Consider the following 17,400-nt stretch of genomic DNA (forward strand, 5'->3'; position numbering starts at 1 on the left):
GGGCACACCTGCTCTGCCGGACTCCTCCCGCCTTGCCCTTCACGTGAGCCATAAACTCTGGGTGGGATTTCCCCGTACCCCCTCCTAGCGACCTCGCTTGCGGGCCTCGGACCACAGGGAGACTCGGTGCTCCCACTACGTGATCTCCAGTGGCGTGGCACCCGGAAGGGCACCTGAAGCGCACCTGAAGCACCTGGGGGAGGCGGGACCGTGGGGGCGGGGCGGGATAGCGCCCCGCCCAGCGCGCTGCAGTCCCGGCGGGCGGCGCTGGGGGCAGCGTGGAGTCCGGCCCGCGGCCGCGCGCCCTGACCGCAGGGCTGCGCGCCGGAACGCGGCGCCGTGAAGCAGGAAGCGGCGGGCACCGGGCGGCGGGGATGGCGGGGCCCGCCTGGGGTCCCCCGCGGCTGGACGGCTTCATCCTCACTGAGCGCCTGGGCAGCGGCACGTACGCCACGGTGTACAAAGCCTACGCCAAGGTGGGTGCGGGGCAGGGCGCCCTGGGGACCCCCGCGCTGGGCAGGGACGGGGCTGGGGCACTAGTGAGGGCCCGGCCCGTGTGCTCGCCAGACTCCGAGCGAGCCCGGATGGGCGAGAGAGAGGCGAGTTGCGGCGTGCGAGCAATGGCCCGCGGCCGGCCGCGCTTCGGTGGAGGAGCTGGGAGCTGACTGCCACCCTTAGGTTTTAAAAACAAAAACGCACGCCCACACAGCTCTGTTTTGTCTGGAGAAGCAGGTGAGGCCTCGGTGAAGCTCGGTGTCACAGGCAGATAGGCGTAGGTTAGGAGCAGAACAGGGAGGATCCTTGGTGGGCTGGAAGGAGTCTGGGACAGAGTTCTAGAAGGCTGGACCCAGTTAGGAATCGGAGTGCGCCGCTCTAGAACACTGAATGACACACCTTCGTGGGGGCGCTCTAGAATACAATGAAATCGATTATGGAGAACATTAGACTGGGTGGGGAGCCCGGGATTCCAGAAGCCCAGTGCCTCCCTGGCCTGGGAAGGGGAAGCTGGGAAGCCTGGAGGTTGATGTGAGTGGGGAGGCCCAGTGATGGGGCAGGAGGGCCCCAGCATGGGCTCTGTTCCTCTCAAGGCAGAAACCTCAAATCTCCTGTCCCCACAGAAGGACACCCGTGAGGTGGTAGCCATAAAGTGTGTGGCCAAGAAGAGTCTGAACAAGGCATCTGTGGAGAACCTCCTGACAGAGATTGAGATCCTCAAGGGCATCCGGCACCCCCACATTGTACAGCTGAAAGACTTCCAGGTGTGGATCTGGGGTGGGGCCACCCCCAAAGGGAGCTAGAGAAGGGGCATTCTCTTCAAGTTGCCTCTCTGCCTCTATAACCGCAGTGGGACAGCGACAACATCTACCTCATCATGGAGTTCTGCGCAGGGGGTGACCTGTCTCGCTTCATCCATACCCGCAGAATTCTGCCTGAGAAAGTGGCCCGTGTCTTCATGCAGCAGTTGGGTAAAAGCCTCGGACCCCCTCCTGACGCCCCTTCTCGTGATCTCTGCCCCCCTCAACCTCCCACTGCAGGCGTAGAACCATTCTTAGTAGTTGTCTCTGCTTCAGCTTGTATTGTTAGGGCCCCATCTTTCCCACGTGCCTATCCTGGCTTAAGGATGACATGAGAGAGAGAGAGGAACCCTCTTTTGTGGGGAGTCCGGGTTTCCACACATGGAACACAATATAAGGAACTCATAGAATTTTCCAGGGCCTAAGGGTAGGACTCAAGTGCTTTGCCAAGGAAAATAACAAGACTTTAAGGGTTGGGGGGCTGGGGAGGCTTCTAGGAGGGGGAGGGGACTTGCTAACGGGTCAAGGGGACCAACTGCCTGCGCCTGGGACCTGGGGCTCAATTCTTAGAAGTGGCAGGAACCTGATATTTAAGTATTAAAACATTTGGTAGAGCAGCCATTGTAGAAGTCCAGTTGGGCAGGCTTGAAGGGGCAGATATAAGGCTGGCAGGGGCGCAGGCGGGGTGGTGAAAGACAGGTGAGGGATGGCCTTCTCTGACCCCTGTTTCTCCATGTGGGTCTTATTCCCCAGCTAGTGCCCTGCAGTTCCTGCATGAACGGAATATCTCTCACCTGGATCTGAAGCCACAGAACATTCTGCTGAGCTCCTTGGAGAAGCCCCATCTCAAACTGGCAGGTGTGAGTCTGGAACATCAGGGATGGGGTTTGGAGGGTGGGTGTGCAGGGGCCTCACGCTGCCCAGGCTCGCTCAGCAGCCCTAGTTCTCATGATACCCTCTATTGAGTCATCAAGCCATGACAGGCTGGGAAATGCAGGGATAGGCCCGCCACCAAAAGGCAGGACGTTTCTCAAGCTCCCTTCGCTGGACTCCAGCAATGGACTGGATGGGGCCAGGGCTCAGTCTGGGGTCAGGGTCAGGACTCCATGTGTGATGACAGGAAGGACTGACCGTGTGAGCAGGGTTGGGAACTGGTCTGTCCCCAGGGTTGGGGCTCAACACGTGACTTAGTCTGTGACAGTGTTGGGGGATGGGGGGATGGGGGGGGTGGAGGTGGCTGTGGCCAAGAATGGACTTGAGGCTGGGAGGCCAGAAAGCAAGGTAAAACCTCAGCTTCTAACTCCTGGTGGGCCCTTATCCTCATAGCTGATGTGATCAGGGTGGGCTTCCTGGAAAAAGATGCCTGAGGGGGCTGGCTTCCAGAGGAAGATGGAGGAGGGTGTTTTAGGCTTTAGGATTTGGAGAGAAAGGGGGTGAGCAAAAGCCACAGAGGAGGATTGATCCTGGTGAGCCTGGCGAGCCTGGCGGGTGGGGAGGAGCCCTGTCCTGGAGCACAGGGTGAAGCTTTAAAGGGCAGGAGATGCAGCAGCTAGAATCAGGGCCCTGCTGCCCGGCCTCTTGCCCGCAGACTTTGGCTTTGCACAGCACATGTCTCCCTGGGACGAGAAGCACGTGCTCCGTGGCTCCCCACTATACATGGCCCCCGAGATGGTGTGTCAGCGGCAGTACGATGCCCGTGTGGACCTCTGGTCCGTGGGGGTCATCCTGTACGGTGAGAGCTCTGTCCCCAGCCCCAACCCCCGGACCTCCACCATGTGTCCTCAGGCAAGACCTCTCTAGGGCCCCTCTTAAGGGGTTCTAATGAATGGGACTCTGCAGGCCCGGAGTCCCTGCCATGAGAGGTGTCAGCCCCCCGACCCCAAGGTGTGGGCCAGGCCAGGCTTGACCCTGTCCCCTCCCAGCCTGCCCTCTGCCTCCCTTCCACAGAAGCCCTCTTCGGGCAGCCCCCCTTTGCCTCCAGGTCATTCTCAGAGCTGGAGGAGAAGATCCGGAGCAACCGGGTTATCGAGGTGGGTCTCAGAAAGCCCTGGCAACCTGTTGGGAGAGGGCTTCGGGGCCCTGAGTTAGGTGCCCTCGCTGCCACTGCACAGCCTGGGGCATGGGCTCCAGGCTGGCTTTGTGGTGCTAGACGTGCTCTAGAGGGGAGGTTGGGGTTCTAGAGGGTTCTGGGAACCCGGATCAGCTCCAGACAGGATGCAAAGGGACTGCCCCACTGATTGTGTGCGGGCCCTCAAAGCCAGCAGGCCAGGCCCAGCCTTACCAAGAGGGATCGGGGAAGGAGAAGCAAGTACATGGGGTTCACAATAGCAAGGCTTCCTGCGAGGGCGTCGCTCCCCCCGGCACCCAGCGCCTTGTCCTGTCACTGTTCTTCCCGAGGCTCCAATTCTCCCCCTGTACACATGTTCCTCTGGGGCATCCCTGACCGGCCCCTGGGCTGGGGGCTGAGGTGCTGGGGCCCCCTGTGATCTGGCTCCCACCCTCCCTGCAGCTCCCCCTGCGGCCCCCGCTCTCCCGAGACTGCCGGGACCTGCTGCAGCGGCTCCTGGAGCGGGACCCCAATCGTCGCATCTCCTTCCAGGACTTCTTTGCCCACCCCTGGGTGGACCTGGAGCACATGCCCAGCAGGGAGAGCCTGGCTCGTGCGGTAAAAGGGCCAGTGGGAGGGCGGAGGAGGAGGGCAGGTTGAGGGGGGCGCTCATTAACCCCATTCGGTGATGCACCAGGGATCTGCCCCTCTCCTTTCGTGCTGAGCCTGGGGATGGGCCTGACCCCTGACCTGCCTGTCCCCCAGACCGCCCTTGTGGTGCAGGCTGTGAAGAAGGACCAGGACGGAGAGGCTGCGGCCGCTTTATCCCTCTACTGCCAAGCACTGGACTTCTTCGTGCCTGCCCTTCACTGTGAGTGCCTTGAGCCTTGGGGTGCAGCGGGGGGGCAGCTCCAGCTGCAGTGGATGGATTCCAGAAGCAGCTCCCCACCCAGAGTTTTGTGGGAGACAAGACAGTTTTGAGGGTAAATCTGGCACTTGGTCCTTTTGAGGGTCCCAGAGGATTTGGTGGGGGGGGCAGAGCAGACACCTCACGCAAACCCCCACTATCTGCAGATGAAGTGGATGCCCAGCGGAAGGAGGCAATTAAGGCAAAGGTAGGTGAGGGACCCTCCTGGGGTGGGCAATCCTGGGGTCTCTGCAAACCGGCTCTCTTAGAACTAAGAACCAAAACTTCATTCCTAGGGAGGGTCAGGTCCATCTCAGTGGCCCCCTGTCCTTACAGCATGGGGCAGAACCTGGAGGTGGGTGCCGGGGAGGAAGGTGAGGTTGGGGCAGCACCTTATCAGCCCTTCCCCTCCTGCAGGTGAGGCAGTACGTGTCCCGGGCTGAGGAGCTCAAAGCCATCGTCTCCTCCTCCAATCAGGCCCTGCTGAAGCAGGGGACTTCTGCACGTGACTTGCTTAGAGGTAGGTCTGGTTCCTGGCCTCAGGCCCCAGCAGCTTCCCTCCAGCCTAAGGGGGCAGCAGCATGGGGTAGTTTCCCTGAGATGGAAAGCAGGCTGCTCCTCCTCACCCTGAGCCTTTGTCCTCATCCCAGAGATGGCCCGGGACAAGCCTCGCCTCCTTGCTGCCCTGGAAGTGGCTTCGGCCGCCACAGCCAAGGTAGGCACACAGTGCGAGGGCAGGAAAAGTGCAGGGCATGACATGAAGTGACCTGTTGTCTCCGTGGTTGTAGGAGGAGGAAGCCGGTGGGGAACAGGATGCCCTGGACCTGTACCAGCATGGCCTGGGGGAGTTGCTGGTGCTGCTGGCAGGTGAGCGCATCCCCACCATCACCACTGGCCCCCAGGCCACGGGCTGCCCATTGCTCACCGCACACCCTCCCTCTCTTTGTAGCGGAGCCCCCAGGCCGGAGGCGGGAGCTGCTTCACACTGAGGTGCCTGCCGTGGTTGAGAGGGTTGGGAGGCTTCCTCTTCCCCTCTTCCCCCTGCTCCCGTGCTGGGGGTCCTCAGCTTCCTGCAGGGTGTTCCAAGGCTGGGAGTCAGACCTCACAGCCTGGGGAATTCCAGGGGCCCTGCGTGCTCCATCAGGGGCTCAGGTGCCGGGGGTCAGGGCACGGGGACAGACAGGGTGGCGCTGCTTTGGTTGGAAAGGCCTCCTGGAGAAGGGAGCGGATAAAGAGCTCAGGGGGCCTGGTTTGGGTGGGGTGGAGGGTTCTGGAGAGCATCGAGCATGAGGAGGAAAGCAGTTTGAAGGCCCCTCCGGCCCACACCCCCATGGACGTGTTTTCCCCCGGCAGGTTCAGAACCTCATGGCTCGAGCTGAATACCTGAAGGAGCAGGTCAAGGTGGGCATGCGGGCTGGCTGCATCCTGCCCTTCTCTGCCTGCGGCTGCCTGTCCCCTGCACCCCCTTACATGTCTCCCCCTTCCGTCTTCCTCTGAAGGTCCCCCCATCGCTGTCTCTGTCCTTGGCACTCATGCTCAGCCACTTAGCGGCTGCTCAGTGTGGCCCTGTGCCCATATCTCGCTGTCTCTCACCCCTGCGCTGCCTTTACGTTCCACAGATGAGGGAGTCTCACTGGGCCACTGAGACCCTGGACAAAGAAGGGCTGTCGGAGTCTGTTCGAAGCTGTGAGTCCTGCCCTGGAGTCGGACCCTTACCAAGGAGAGGGAAGGGCTGGGGGCGGCCCTGGATTCTGCTTCTGTGCCAGAGGCTTAAAATGGACTTTCCCCCCCTTCCTCTCCACAGCGTGCACCCTGCAGTGACCCTGGAGGGATGACTGGATGGGCCACAGCTACCCCTAATTGGGACACACTCCCTTAGACTGATGCCCAGAATTCTGTGGCCCTCCGGAACACTATGGAACAGGCTTCCTGGATGGGCAACTCTTAGGCAACCCCCCACACACATCCCAGGATCCCCAGCCCCCCTCAAGATCTTCTGCACTTCCCAGGAGGTCTGATGGCCCATGTCGGTGTTGGCAGCACTGGGCCTTGGCCCTGGGGGAAGGGGACCAGGACTCTGGGAGAAGAGATTCCTTCATGTGACTTTGGTTATGTGGTGGTTGCTGGATCCTGAGCCTGGCACTTTGGGGACATGAGGCCTCTAGTTTTGCTCTGAGAACGGGGCAGGGGGCCTTCCGCAGGCACTTCTGTTCTTGCCTCTTCCCCTCTCAGCAGGCAGCTGTGCCCTGTGCCCACCCCTGCCTTCCTGGAAACCCTTAGTGCAACTCGCCTCCCTCCTTGCATGGGACCAGGACACTCCCAAGACCCTCAGGGACCACCCACCTCTCGGTGTGGACTCAGGCCCACAGAGTGCCCAGTTTTCCTGGGAGCTGACCCTCGCTCACCCTCTGAGTATTTTAAGATAATCCTTCAGACGTGAAAATAATGTACTTTTCAGGGGTGGGGTCGATTTAAGAAAGCCATGCCTTGTTCCTGCTCTGGCCCAGGGGGCACAAGGGGAGTGGTCTGCAGCCTTCATCCTTCACCCCTACTTGCCTCAGAGCTGGTCCTGGCTTGGAGTGGGGAGGCATGGAGGCTGCCAGACCCCCTAAGAAAGAGCCAGCAATCCAGGGACCTGGTTCTGGGTCTGATGTTGCTGCTACCCCCCACCCCCATGTGTGACCCTGGGCAAGTCCTTTCCCCTTTCTGGGCCCGACCTCGCCAGCTCTCCAGTGATGCTGTTAATACCTCCTCAGCTCCCCACATGGGCTTTTAAGAGGACAAAGTGACTAATCTAGAGAACAGTGTTCACCCAGTGGAATTATTTGGGGGTTCTTTTAATTTTAAAAGTCCACAAGGGTGCTGATGATACGTAACCTTTGTGCTCTTTAGTGCCTCCTTGGGACAGGAGGCGTCTTTGCAGGAGGCTAGGTATAAAGAATGTAATTCATGGTTTCTCTATTAAATTATTTTCTGAACTTGTGCTTCTCTTCTTGCCCTGGAAAAAATAGGGTATCTCCTGGTTCACAGGCTGGGGCTGGAGGGACCCCAGGAAATGCTGGGAAACTTGAAGGAGAGCAGGGAAGGTCCCCAGCCTCCCCATGCCCTTGTCCTCTGGACTGGTGAGTCAGCAGTGAGCCAGAGCAGTGAGCATTCTCTCCAGGGTCTAGTGCCCAAACCCAGCTCCCCAGACCCCAAGCTGAAACAGTTTCCATCAGCCTGCTGTCCCCCTACCATGTCCTGGTCTGAACAGCAGCCAGGAGCATCTTTGGGGAGTTAAGGGAGGGGGAGCTGCCTCCCTTTGAGGGGCCTCCAGTGTGGCCAGGGAAGGGCTTCCATACTGGGAAGGCCTTAATTTCCCCCCCAAGCCCTTGGCCTGGCCATTAGGGGGCAGTGTCAAGCAGTGGTCTAGAGGGCAGAAGGCATGACCAACATCTTGGCTCTGCCCTTTGGCTCTGAAGCTTGGGACCCATTAGCTGGTTTCTTGGTAAAATGAGGATGAAGGTAAGTGGCTGGTGGTGGTTTGTAAGGATGAAAGGAGTTCCTGTATGTGAGCCTGACACAGTACAAGTTCAACACAATGTTATTTTCACATTTAGGGAAAGGAATGTACTTCAGGTTATCTCTGGGAGTAGGTTGCTCAAGAAAGCCTCGAGAAAAATGAGGGAAAGGAAGGAGAGTGACTTGACCCAGTGGGCGGGCGGGTGGAGAAGACTGGATGGGAGGGAGAGTGGGAATAAGGAAGGGCGGGCTTGAGAGACCCAACGGAACAGAAGGATAATGGGCTCAAGCGTTGGCCCGCGGACCCCACTGTGTGTATGTGATGTCTGCATTGTGCTTCATTGGCTGTGCCCAAACAAGAGCCCAAAACTCCTACAGATGGGGGTGGGGAGGAGGACCCCACTTCAGGGACAGGAAAGGCCAGGGAAGCTGAGGCCAGTGGAGGAGGCCCAGAAGAAGGAAACTTCTTGGGGCCTCAGGCTGGTCGTGTCTAAGCCACCTGCCAAGGAAGGAGGCTGCTCAGCCAGAGGAGGTGGGCTTCGCTCTCTAGGGTTCTCTTCGAATGGTGGAGACGTATAGGAAATATGCTAATCTGCTTTAAAAAATACATATTTTTCCTCCTAGGAGCGAGTTTCTGTCTCTCACATTTAACACTTCGAAAGTGCGCAAAACAGAGCAGACATGCCCCAGCGTTCGCGTGCCTTACCTACCCCATCCTCCCACTTACACTCAGTTCCCCAAGCCCAGAGCCAGCACTAGGCCAAGCTGGGGGAGCCCCTGAGCCTCGGGTCCCTCTGCCTCCCAAGGGGCCAGCCCTGGGAGCAGCAGATGGGCCACTGGAGCAGACTGAGGATTCCCTGTGCTCAGCCTGCCCTTTCTTCTGCTAAGTAGGAAGAAGTGGAAGGACCAAGAACTTTGGTTCCTGCAGGAGGTCATCTAGAAGAACTCTTTTTTTTTTTTTAAAGACTTTATTTATTTGATAGAGATCACGAGTAGGCAGAGAGGCAGGCAGAGAGAGGGGAGGGGGAGAAGCAGGCTCCCAGAGAGCTCTGAGCAGAGAGCCCAGTGCAGGGCTCAATCCCTTCGACCTGAGTCCAAGGCAGAGGCTTTTACCCACTGAGCCACCCAGGTGCCCCTACCTAGTAGAACTCTAGTCACCAGAAGCCAGCTGCTGTCCCAGCCCTGACATGGGAGATGGCCCAGTCCTGAGGCTGGGACATGAGGGGAGGGGGCACATCACCTTCTCTAGAGTAACCCCTACACACACTTGAAATCCCACAGACACACTAACACAGAGACACTAATAGGCCATGGGCAGCAGACACAAAAACAACAAAGCCAAGTTCAGGTTCACAGATGCGTGCAGACATGGACTTACACTTGTGGTCACACACACACAGGCACAGGTCCTGCGAATAAGGCTGAGGCAGCCTTAACTCCACTGCTCCCCCAGCTCACCCACCCCGGCTCCCCTGCTTTACCTGAGCCTTGCCCCGCAGGATTTTCTGGGAACAGTTCTGCCCCCAGGCACGGGGATAGAGGCAGGGCAGCAGGCTCTATGGCTCCCTCCCACTCCCCTCGCACAGCTCCCCGGTCCTAACCCAACCTCAGGCATCAGCTGGGTCAACAGGCACTGCCGGCACCTCGGGCTCTGCAAGCGAACATTCCCCCAGATGTCCCCAGTGCCTGCCAGGGGGCATCTGTGTCTGAGGAGGTACCATCTGGCCAATGCGGGAAGGGGAAGTCCGCTGAACTCCAAACCCCAACATCCTCCCAAATCCTCCCTGGGGACCAACTGGCCTCTGGAAAGTCACTGCTTCCCTCTGCGCCCCTCTCCCTCTGACAACCAGGCCTGAGCTGTCTGGGTAGATAGAAGGCAGAAGAAGGGGACTGGAGCAGGGCAGGGTCACCCATCTTCCTGAAATCGCCCAGATTACAGGGCCAGAGAATGGGGGTGGGGTGAGGGGAGCAGGCTGGCCATCTTTGCCATGCCTCTCTTCCTGGAAGTGCGGAGGGGGTCCGGACACGGGGGCTGTTTCACCCCCTTTCAAGCTCTCCTGTATCCTCAGACCGCCTGCCAGCTTGAGAAAGAGGAAGGGAGGAGGGAAGAAAAAAACAGGAGAAAGCAAAAGACCAGGGAGGTGAATTATTTACTCTAGACTATGCTGTACTGATGGCAGGGTTTTAATGGCTGGGAAAAGGGAAGTTGGGGGGCAAGTGGCTTTCTCTGTGGCCCTCGCATCACATCAGGCAGGTGCACCAGTCACAGACCAAGTGACTGTGTGAATAAGTGGAAGCAGAAACCAGCCAGGGAGAGAGTAGTGGGCCAGTAGTCCCGTTGACACGCCCTGAGGGCTTGGGACTGGGGCGGGTACAGAGGAGGCCCCCCACCTGAGGGTATGAGTATAGGCCAGGTAGGAGGCAGGAACAAGGTGGAAGTGGGTGGGGGACACAAATGTGAAGGACATGGACTAGCAGAGAAGCCCTGAAAGCAGGGGAAGGAAGAGGGGAGGCAGGGAGAGGCCAACAGAGTCTGGAGACCCCTCAGCCTGTCCACCTCTGCCTGGGCCCCAGAGCTGGCTCCTTTTGCCCCAGAGCCACCTCCCTCCAGTGCAGGGACACACAGACCAGGGCTTCCTGAGGTTTCCCGGTGAGAGAAGGAAACAAGTGTGGAGGCTCAGCAGTCCCCCCCACTCCCTGACCCCAGTCAGCTGGGTTTGTGAGGACTCAGTGAGTGTTAACCCCCAGCCTCCCTCACGGCCTGGCTCTCTGCCTCTTTCATCTGGGTCCTGCAAACCACTGAGGGAAAAAGGGTCTGTCCAATCCCATTAAGCAGAAGGCCCCTGGAGGGTGGAGTGCTGACGTGGGCCTTGCTGCTGACGCTGTCGAGGAGGCCCACGCACCGCCCCCCCGCCAACACACACACACCCAGCCTGGGGCTCCAGCTTGGGTCTCCTCCCGCTCCTGGAAGGTCAGGAGGGGTTTTTGTCCAGAGACTGCCCAGGGGGGCAGCCTAGGAGCAGCTCAGAGACACAGGCCCCTTCCCCGGAGACGCTCAGGCGAGAAGGCTCGGTGTGACAGCTCAAGTCTTCCCATCCTGGGCCTGTGTCCCCCTCCCTGTCTTCACCTTCCTCGTGCCTCGTCCTCTCTTTCTCCTCCCTCTTCCACCTGTTTCTCCCCACATTACCTACTGAACAGGTTTTATGTTTCGTGCTCTTATTTTACAAGGGAGGCCCAGTGGAAACTTAGCCCTGAAACCAAGCCCTCCTATAGCCGTGCTGCCTGTAAACCTTGGTTGGCTTCTGAAGGCTGGTACCAGGCTTGGTCTGTAGCACCCTGTTGCTGTTCAGGACCCTGGGTGGCCAGCTTGCGGTTGGTTTCCTGGACTCCCTCCCCACAAGTAAGTAGGATGAGATTTGTGCTCTTTATTTTTGTTTGTTTGTCTTTGTTTTCTAAGGAATCAGTTGTCATTTATTGATGGTTTGCCACACGCCAAAGGCTTTACAAACAGTCATCCTTTGAAACCTTATTACTTAGGAGGGGTTAATTCTTCATTCCACAGCAGGGAAAATAGACTCCAGAGGGAAAGAGACCCGCTCAAAGCCATACAGCGGTGCCCAGACTGGGAGGCGGTTGTCCTGCCTTCTCTTAGTTACACCTTCCATCTCCGAGGTGAGAAGGGGGGATAGGCGTTGGTGCCAGAGACAGCTGTGATCGAACCAGAGCCCCTCCTGGGGTCCCAAGTAATGGCCTAGAGGCCCGACCTTGTCCACTGCACCCCCATCCAGCTGGCTACCACACCCTCTCCTCAAAGCCCAGACCTGTTTCATCCAGCCCCAGGCTGGACCTGGCACCTTCCATCTATGCAGGAACCCCGCCCTTGCCCAGGGGCCCAGAAGGGTAGGGCTTGAACATCTTACAGAGGCTGGCATTGTTATGAAACTATGGGTGAGGAGGACTGTGGGGCTACTAACCCCCAAATTCCTGGAGGTCTGTAAGAAGTGGGAAGATAGGTACATCATTTCAAATTTTTATTTTTCACGGAGCTGACGGAGGAGATCCAGCTATGGAATCCAGAGAGAGTTCTACAGGAACAGAACAGAAATTGCCTGGGCCTGGGTCCAGAGAAGGCCTGGAGCCGCCTGGGCTACCGTTCAGTGCCAGCTTCATCCTTGGCACTCAGCCCCTCACACAGCATCGCTCAGCTCCTGAGAGCCAGAGCCCACGGCACAGTGGCAGCCGCTCCTGGCTATGGCTGCAGCTGTTGTCCTGCCCAAGGAGGAGTGCGGGGTTGGCTCTGAGGGCCAAGGAGGCCAAGCCAGAAAGAGTCTTAGAAATTACCCAGTCCATCCTCATTTTAGAGATGATGCAGTGAGGACCAAAAAGAACAGTGGCTTTCACAGAGAATGAACATGGAGGCTCAACCTTGGGCTTCTGGTCTACTGAGGGTGTCTGCCCAAAGACCCCTCTAAGCATGTCTGAGTGTTGGTGTCTGGAGGGGCTGGCCTGTGTGTGTGTGTGTGTGTGTGTCTGTGTTTGCCAGGATGTGTCTGTGGCCCAAGCTTCCGCCCATGCCATGGTTTTCACGTCTCTCTAGGTCTCTCTATGGGCGCTCCTGTGTGCAGGAACTTAGGGCCACGGCCAGAGAGGGATGGGCATATTCCTATAATCTTAGGAGGCCTCTCCAAGCTGAGGGAAAGAGAGGAATGGGGACTTTGGTCCCAGTGGAGAAGGAAAGACCAGAAGGCAGGATTGGGCCATGGATGAGAAGGGTCCTGAACTAACATGGGATGGGGGGGAAACAAAACTAAGATGGGGTGTGGGTCCCTGGGCATTGAGACATGCTCTTAACCCTCATGTGGACCCAGCCCTCTGGTCACCCCAGTGGCAACCGCAGGGGGAGTAGTCACATGATATGGCACTTTTCAGCTGATTGCTTGAGGTCCCCCAGTGTGGCCTGGGCCTTGTCCTTGAGTGAGCCAATGTCCAAGCCAGGGAGACTGGCCAACTGCCCGAGGACAGAGGCCCTCTCCTCCTCCTCCTCTGTGTCCTCCGCAATCATCTTGGCCAGCTCCCGGGGCAGCTCCACGTCTCCACCTGCCATCTGAATCTGGCTCTCATCTGTCTCATTCTGAAGGGAAGAGGGGAAGAGGCAGAGTGGGGCTGGAGGCCCAGGAAGACCCAGAGTTGAAGGGACAGTGGGGAGGCCTGGCCTGGGCTCCCAGCCCCTAGATTCTCGAGCCACATGTTCCGGTGAGCTCAGCCCCCACCCGCACATCCCAGGATCGAGCTTTGGACACTTGGGACATGGAGACCTTGCACTTCCACGCCTTGCATTTTATACCACCTAACTTCATTCTGACATACTAAAGACACTCGCATAGTGAATAAAGCAAAATGGAAATGCTTAGGAGTCAAACTGTTCCAGGCAGCTAGGTCATAGGCTGGCGTTCATTGCCTACGCTGGAGGATGTATTGATCGTAGTGATGTGTACCATTTATTAAGTGCCTATTGTATGACTGACATTCAAAATACCCCTGTGAGGTAGGTGTTCTTATTTCTATTTTACAAATAAGGGGAAATTGAGGCTCAGTTTTAAGTAAGCAAATTACTCAACTTAAGTAACCTGTGCAAGTCACACAACTAGGAAGCAGAGGCACTTGTTTTAAACCTACATCATGGGGACGCCTGGGTGGTTCAGTCAGCTGAGGGGCTGACTTTGGCTCAGGTCATGGTCCCAAGGTCCCGGGATCGAGTCCTGTGTCAGGCCCCCTGCTCAGTGGGGAGTCTGCTTTTTCTCCCTCTCCTTCTTCCCCTGCTTGTGCTCTCTCTCTCTCAAATAAATAAATAAAATCTTAAAAAAAATAAACCTATGGGGCACCTGGTTGGCTCAGTGGGTTAAAGCCTCTGCCTTCGGCTCAGATCATGATCTCAGGGTCCTGGGATAGAGCCCCACATCGGGCTCTCTGCTCAGCAAGGAGCCTGCTTCCTCCTCTCTCTCTCTGCCTGCCTCTCTGCCTACTTGTGATCTCTGTCAAATAAATAAATAAAATCTTAAAAAAAAAAACCTACATCATGGATTCAAATATCTGTGCTCTCTCTGCACACCTACTGGTTGCCATCGTATTTCTCTACCCCCTTGGGGACCCTGGCCCTTTCCACTCTATGTCCTACTCAGTTACAGCCAAGACTTCCCTCCACTCCACCCTACCCCCCGCTTTTTAAAAAAGATTTTATTTAATTGAGAGAGAGAGAGAACAGGCAGGGGATAGAGACGGAGGCAGAGGGAGAAGCAGGCTCACAGCCAAACAGGGAGCCAGATACAGGACTCGATCCCATGACCCCAGGACCATGACCTGAGCCGAAGGCGGACGCTTCACTGACGGAGCCACCCAGGCACCCAGTCTTGCCTCTTTCATTAGATGCAGGTTCTCTGATGGCAGGAATTGTGTCTCTTAACGGACTTAGTGCAAGCATTTGAGCAATGACTCCATTCCTAGCTGGGTTTAACTCATTACATTTCCTGGCTTCCTGGACTGGTTTTCCCTCTGAGAGACTGGTGCTCTCTGGAGAGTCAGAGGCAGCCAAAGGATCAGTAAAGATTTGTTGAATGAGTGAATGTGATGTTCACATGTCTGATCTTCTAATTTAAGTGGAAGATTCTGGGCACTGGGAATACTTTGTGCCTCACTTTCCTCCTTAGGCAACAATTCCATGCCCATCCAGTGCTGTAATGCCTGTAGGAGACATTTGGCTGTTGACCAACCAAGGGGCATTTTGCTCTCTGCAGAGGGACTCCTACCCTGGATGGCAGCTGGGGTCCTACAGCAACCTGAGGTTCCATGTTCACAGGCTTGAGCTCTGACCCCGCTCCAACACTAGCTGGCTGTGTGGCCTTGTCATCTTGTAATCTCTCTGAGCCTCAATTTCCTTATTTGTAGTGTGGGTGATAGCCACCTGGAAACGTTATTGAGGGACTACATAAGGGGATGAAGACCGAGCACCTGAACCACAGAGGGTGCTGCATTCTCTATCCCTGTCCCTGTCCCCCTCCTCCCCCCACCCCGTGTGCAGGAGCTCAGTACTCAACCTCAACCTCGTACTCAACCTTGCAGTAAAATCAACTGCTTTCCGATTCTTCCTCTGCCTGGGCCTGATTAGGGTTTGGGGGAAGGGGACATGGGGGAGAGAAGGGGCTTGAACTGGCTCCAGAAACACAAACCTATCAGTCTTGGGAAGGCTGGGCTTCCTTGCAGCACCAAGCCATGGCCTCTGAGTCTTCTTTCCTCTGAGAAAGAAGGATCCAACCAAGAACTCCCTGAGTTCCAGGAGCTGAGTTGTGGAGTCCAGAGTCTGGAGGAAGAGTGGGGAGCCCCAAGCTCAGGGTCCCAATGTGCCTAGCAGCCCAGGCTCCCAAGCTTACCTTGGGCAGCCGATATTTATCTCTGAAGTGGCTCCGCAGCGTGGCCCGCTCAGCCTTCCTCTGCGTGAACTGCGCATCCCGCTCCATCCTGCGGGGGCACCGGGGGCGGAGTCATCTCAGGGGCTGAGAGAATGGGCGGGGTCTGCGAGGGAAGGGCCGAGGGGTCTCTGCGCATCCCTTCCCGGGGCGCTAACATCATCCTGCCTGACTCGGCTGTGGCTGTGTGCTCCGACCTGGCGGGTCTTGGGTCTCAGTCTTTGCTGCCTCTCCCCACATCATCGCGGCCCTTTCTCTGCACCTGCCACTGGACTCTCCCGGCAGGAGCGTCAGCCTGTCTCGCTCATTCTGCAGACCCTAATACGTGTCCCTCGCAGCCTCCAACTCCGTCTGTCTTTTCCCTTCCTGACAGATTGTGTCGTGTGGGGGAAAGTATTCGGGACAGACTTGGGTTTGCGTCCCGGCTGCATTGCCACTTTTGGTACGCCACTTACTTCCCTCTTTTGCAACTCATAAAACTATTATCAGGATTAAGCGAAATAATAGCTAATGTTTAATGATATAGCATGTGCCAGGCATTGTGCTATGCAGTTTACATGCGTTAAATAATTTAATCCTTATAAATATATAAGGCAAGTTTTATGGTTACCACCCCCATTTTACAGAAGAGGAAACTGAGGCACAGAAAGGTTTAGGTAACCTGTCTAAAGTCACCCATCTAAAAAGAAGACAAACCTAGATCTGAACCTAAGCAGTCTAGCTCTGGGGGCCAGCCCCAGCTGCCTCTCTGTCCCAGCACTGCCCACACACAAGTAGACATTGAGACTCAGTATCTATGAATGCCCCATCTCAAGATCTGTCTCCGTGACTCTGACCCCCCTCAGCGGCATCGCTTTTCTCAGAACCTCAGGCTCAGAGGAGCTCCAGTTGGAAGATGGAGATGGTTAGGACCAGATCGGATTAAGGGATTACCTGTTTCATCAGAAATGCACGTGCCCCCACCCCATCCCACAGCCTTTCTGCCCCTGCCCCCACTCCCTCTGGGCCCGGAGTGCGAAGCTGGGACGGGGTCCTGGGTTTGAGATAGGGTGACTCTGGGAGCAGCCTAGAAAGCACATGCCAGCCTCTTACCGTGTCTAGAAAAGTAGGGTAAGGGACTCGGGGTCTGAAACCGCCCTAGAGGTCGGCCAGGTGGCTGGAGGGGGTGGGGGAAGGTCGTTGGAGCCAGGAAAGGATCCCACTCACTTCTCTTCCACCAGTTGCTTCTGATACTCCTCATACTCTTCTCGGCTCATGCCCTGCGCTTCGGCCGCCGATTTGTCCCCGTCCCCCTTGTCCTCGCCGCCCCCCAGGCTCCCGGTGAGATTCTTCAGCTGGCCGCCCACCATAGTCTTCACCATGAACGCCATGGTCTTCGCTGGCCCTGGCACCGGGCTCCGGGAGCCAGGCACGTCCGCACCTACTTCAGCACTAGGTCTCGCGGACAGCTCCTGCCGCGGGCAGGCGCCCCACGCTCTGAGCCTCCCGCCGCCCGCCCCCGCCCAGGCCCGCCCCCACCTCCCCAAACCCCTCCTCACGGGGGGCGGGGGGGCATGCACGGGGCTGAGGAGGCTGGACCACGTGCCCGCTCCGCACTCCCGCCTCCCCCACGTGCCTCCTACCACGCCAAGCTCCGCCTGGGCATTGCTGACAACAGATTAGGGCCTGTGGGGGTGGGGTCGCTCCCCAGGGAAAGGGGCTGCACTGATGCGCCTGGAACACTGCTCCTCAGTCTCCCCCCACTCCCTCCCCTCTCTGGTCGCTGACAGCCAGGATTTCAGCTAGCTGTTTCAAGTGGTAGCAAGGGGCAAAGATTCTGCCCTGGCCCGTACCCCATCCTCCCCAGCCCGCTGTCCCAACAGCTGCTCAATGAGCTGGACTGGACGCGGGGAAAGAGAGGGAGACCAGAAAGCGGGAATCCCAATTATGTCTCCACGGGTTGCCTCAGAGTTCTCCCTCACACGCCAGCCCCGCCAGCCCCGCTGAACTCTAGAGCTGCAAAAAGTGGAGAAGGGGAGGGTTGTTCATGGTGATGCTGGCTGGGCTGAGCCAGGAAGGACACCTGGAGGTACCACTCTTTGTTCTGGAGGAATTTGGGGATAGAATTATACACGTTTGTGACTTCTACTCCCTCCATCCTCTAGGGCTCAAGCCTTGTGGGGTATCTGGGTTTTGGTAATCAAGTCAGTC

At 57.5% G+C, this 17,400-nt stretch overlaps 2 protein-coding genes across 10 annotated transcripts; one reads left to right on the forward strand and one right to left on the reverse strand.

The window, feature by feature from the left end:
- Window positions 1-284: 284 nt before the first annotated feature.
- ULK3 (unc-51 like kinase 3) lies at window positions 285-7,227 on the forward strand. 9 transcript variants are annotated; one of them, XM_045070431.1, is made up of 16 exons: window positions 285-476; window positions 1,119-1,259; window positions 1,346-1,466; window positions 2,049-2,155; window positions 2,884-3,027; window positions 3,260-3,325; window positions 3,895-3,960; window positions 4,108-4,213; window positions 4,417-4,457; window positions 4,667-4,769; window positions 4,900-4,964; window positions 5,038-5,116; window positions 5,199-5,239; window positions 5,603-5,650; window positions 5,749-5,935; window positions 6,054-7,227. In XM_045070431.1, the coding sequence occupies exons 1-16, from the start codon at window positions 375-377 to the stop codon at window positions 6,068-6,070; spliced, it is 1,434 nt and encodes a 477-aa protein (XP_044926366.1). In that variant the 5' UTR covers window positions 285-374; the 3' UTR covers window positions 6,071-7,227. The 9 variants fall into 9 exon arrangements, 8 of the variants coding, with proteins under 8 accessions (XP_044926366.1, XP_044926367.1, XP_044926364.1 ...); XM_045070429.1 differs by having other exon boundaries at window positions 287-476; window positions 3,805-3,960; XM_045070430.1 differs by having other exon boundaries at window positions 289-476; window positions 2,049-2,153; window positions 3,243-3,325.
- Window positions 7,228-11,207: 3,980 nt separating this feature from the next.
- Window positions 11,208-16,712, reverse strand: CPLX3 (complexin 3). The gene is made up of 3 exons (XM_004758432.3): window positions 16,417-16,712; window positions 15,175-15,262; window positions 11,208-12,881 (listed from the first exon to the last, which is right to left on the reverse strand). Exons 1-3 carry the CDS (start codon window positions 16,578-16,580, stop codon window positions 12,657-12,659), a joined length of 477 nt encoding a protein of 158 aa, XP_004758489.1. The 5' UTR covers window positions 16,581-16,712; the 3' UTR covers window positions 11,208-12,656.
- Window positions 16,713-17,400: the final 688 nt, after the last annotated feature.

Source organism: Mustela putorius, unplaced genomic scaffold (genome assembly GCF_011764305.1).
Source record: "Mustela putorius furo isolate JIRA1106 unplaced genomic scaffold, ASM1176430v1.1 tig00003972_pilon_pilon_pilon, whole genome shotgun sequence".
Classification (NCBI taxonomy): Eukaryota; Metazoa; Chordata; class Mammalia; order Carnivora; family Mustelidae; genus Mustela; species Mustela putorius.